The sequence below is a fragment of the Coenobita brevimanus genome, chromosome 116 (assembly GCF_032717465.1).
Source record: "Coenobita brevimanus isolate Jiangsu-jjx chromosome 116, ASM3271746v2, whole genome shotgun sequence".
NCBI lineage: Eukaryota > Metazoa > Arthropoda > Malacostraca > Decapoda > Coenobitidae > Coenobita > Coenobita brevimanus.
The window spans coordinates 1,290,001-1,292,500 of record NC_137069.1 but is presented as its reverse complement, the minus strand read 5'-3'; the positions used below and the strand labels follow the sequence as shown (position 1 = coordinate 1,292,500).

At 47.9% G+C, this 2,500-nt stretch overlaps 1 protein-coding gene across 1 annotated transcript in view; it reads left to right on the top strand.

Annotated features, from left to right (window-relative positions):
• The first annotated feature begins 550 nt into the window (after window positions 1-550).
• Window positions 551-2,500, top strand: part of cyst (rho guanine nucleotide exchange factor 18 cysts) — a 285,265-nt gene continuing 283,315 nt past the window's right edge. The window contains exon 1 of the mRNA XM_080287144.1: window positions 551-607. Coding sequence (XP_080143270.1) covers window positions 581-607 — 27 coding nt within the window. The 5' untranslated portion in view covers window positions 551-580. The remainder of the gene's footprint in view (window positions 608-2,500) is intronic.

The window sequence follows — 2,500 nt, the reverse complement described above, 5'->3', positions numbered from 1 at the left end:
TGTGTGTGTGTGTGTGTGTAAGTACGTGTAGCTGTCTGTCTGTCTCCCTGTGCGTGTGTGTATGTATGTATGTTTCTGTCTACCTGCCTCTGTCTGTCCATCTGTTTGTCTCTCCCTGTGTGTGTGTGTGTGTGTGTGTGTGTGTGTGTGTGTGTGTGTGTGTGTGTGTGTGTGTGTGTGTGTGTGTGTGTGTGTGTGTGTGTGTGTTGGGGGGTGGGGAGAGGAGGACACCAATATATTTTTGTTTGGGCTGATCTGGCACTTCTCCTCAGTCTCTTTACATTGTCTTGGTCTTCTCCTCCTCCTCCTCCTCCATCGCCATCATCATCATCATCATCATCATCTTCTTCTTCTTCTTCTTCTTCTTCTTCTTCTATTGTGGACGTTCCTTTTCTCTCTCTCTCTCTCTCTCTCTCTCTCTCTCTCTCTCTCTCTCTCTCTCTCTCTCTCTCTCTCTCTCTCTCTCTCTCTCTCTCTCTCTCTCTCTCTCTACCAAATATCAGTACTAATTACATTTTTCTTTTCCCCGGCAGATGAGAATATCCGACAGCTTCAAGGGATCCAGGAAACGATACAGCGCATGCGTGAATCCAACCTCGTAGTTAAGGTGAGTACACCCTGCAAAGTGTAAAGGAAAACGGAACAGAAATCGAGAAGTGGCGAACTGTGGAAGAAAATGGGGTGCGTGTTCAGCTCGTTTTCATTGTGTATCTCTTTTTCTGTCTGTCTGTCAACCTTCTCTCTATCCATCGGTCTATCGATCTATCTATCCATTAGTCTGTATGTATGTATCTGTCCTTCTATATATCTATCTGTTTATCTATCTACCTGTATCTATCAGTCTATGTATCTATATATCTAGCTGTCTATCCATCTCTCTATCTATCTATCAGTCAGTCTCTAAATAAATAAATAAATAAGTAGAATAAAAATAAAAATGAAATCATTCATTCATTCATTGCCAGACGCCATGTATCCCAAACGGGGTGGCCAAGGCTTAGAGTTAATTGTTTTACAGGAAGGGGCACCAATCCTCCACCAACCCCACTTGACACGTAGGGAGAACGTCCCTTATTGAAAAACTAAATAAATAAACCAATGAATAATAAATAATCTTGTAGAAATATTGTAACTAATTCTCAAGTGAGCAAATTCTTGAAGGCGTCTCAATTGCCACCTTAAGCGTGCAACAAGTGACAGGAAGATATTTATGCAACCTTTCAACACCACGAGGAGGCGTGCAATTGAGTGGGAAAAACGCGCTATGCATGAAGGAATTGCGTGTGTGTGTGTGTGTGTGTGTGTGTGTGTGTGTGTGTGTGTGAGAGAGAGAGAGAGAGTTGCAAGCACTGCGTTGATCTGTCAGGGATTTGCCATCTCATGTTCCCCCTCCCTCCCCCCCTCCTTCTTCCCCTTCCCTCCCCTCTCCTTCTTCTTCTTCTTCTCCCTCCCCCTCCCCTTTCCCTTCTTCCTCCCCCCTCCCCTTCCCCTCTCCCCTTCCTCTTCCCCTCAACCTCTCCCCAACCCACACACTCAGTAATACTCTCCCCTTGGACATTTCACTTTTCCTCTCCTTCCCTTCCCACCACCTCTCCTCTCTCTCTCTCTCTGTCTCTCTCTCTCTCTCTCTCTCTCTCTCTCTCTCTCTTTATTGGATGTACGTGCTTTACTTGCAAATTTGATGATATAGAGAGGTGTAGAAGGATTGGATGTGGGAGAGAGGGAAAGGGGAGAGGGGAAGAGGGAGGGGGGAGAGGGAAGAGGGGAAAGGGGAGAGGGGGGAAGGGGGAGGAGGGAAAGGGAAAGGGAAAGAGGAAGAGGGGAAATGGAAGAGGGTAAAAGTGAGAGATGAAGAAGAGAAGGGAGAAGGGGAAGGGGGAGAGAAGGAGGGGAAAGAGGAAGGGGGGAAAGGGGAGTGGAAAGGGGAGAGGGGAAGGGGAAAGGGGAGAGATGAAGAGGAGAAGGGGGAAGGGAAAAGGGGAGAGGAGGAGAGGAAAGAGAAAGAGGGGAAGGGGGAGAGGAAAGGAGGAGGGGAAAGAGGAATGAGGAAGAGGAGAAAGGGAAGGGGAAAGGGGAGAGGAAGAGGGGAAGGGGGAGGGGAAAGAGGAAGAGGGGAAGGGGGAGGGGGGAGAGGAAGAGGGTAAAGGGAAGAGAGGGATAGAGAGGGGAGAAGACGGAGGGAGAAAGGGGAAGGGGGAGAGGAGGAGGGGAGAGAGTAGAAGGGAAAGAGGAAGAGGGGAGAAGAGAGAGAGAAAGTACTCGTAGCATTAGTCAGTACAATGTAGCTTAATAGAATAGTTATGTGTCTTTCCTTTTCAGTCTTTCTCATAAAATTTCCATGGCAGGATTTCTTTGCGTCATGATGGTCCTTCTCACTTTTTCCTGCCGGCTTCACCTGCAGGAGGGAGGGGGGGTTAATGGGTGATGGAGGAAGAGGAAGAGGGAAGGCAAGGAAGAGGGTGATGCAGGTTGAGGAAGAGGAAGAGGGATGCAAGGAAGA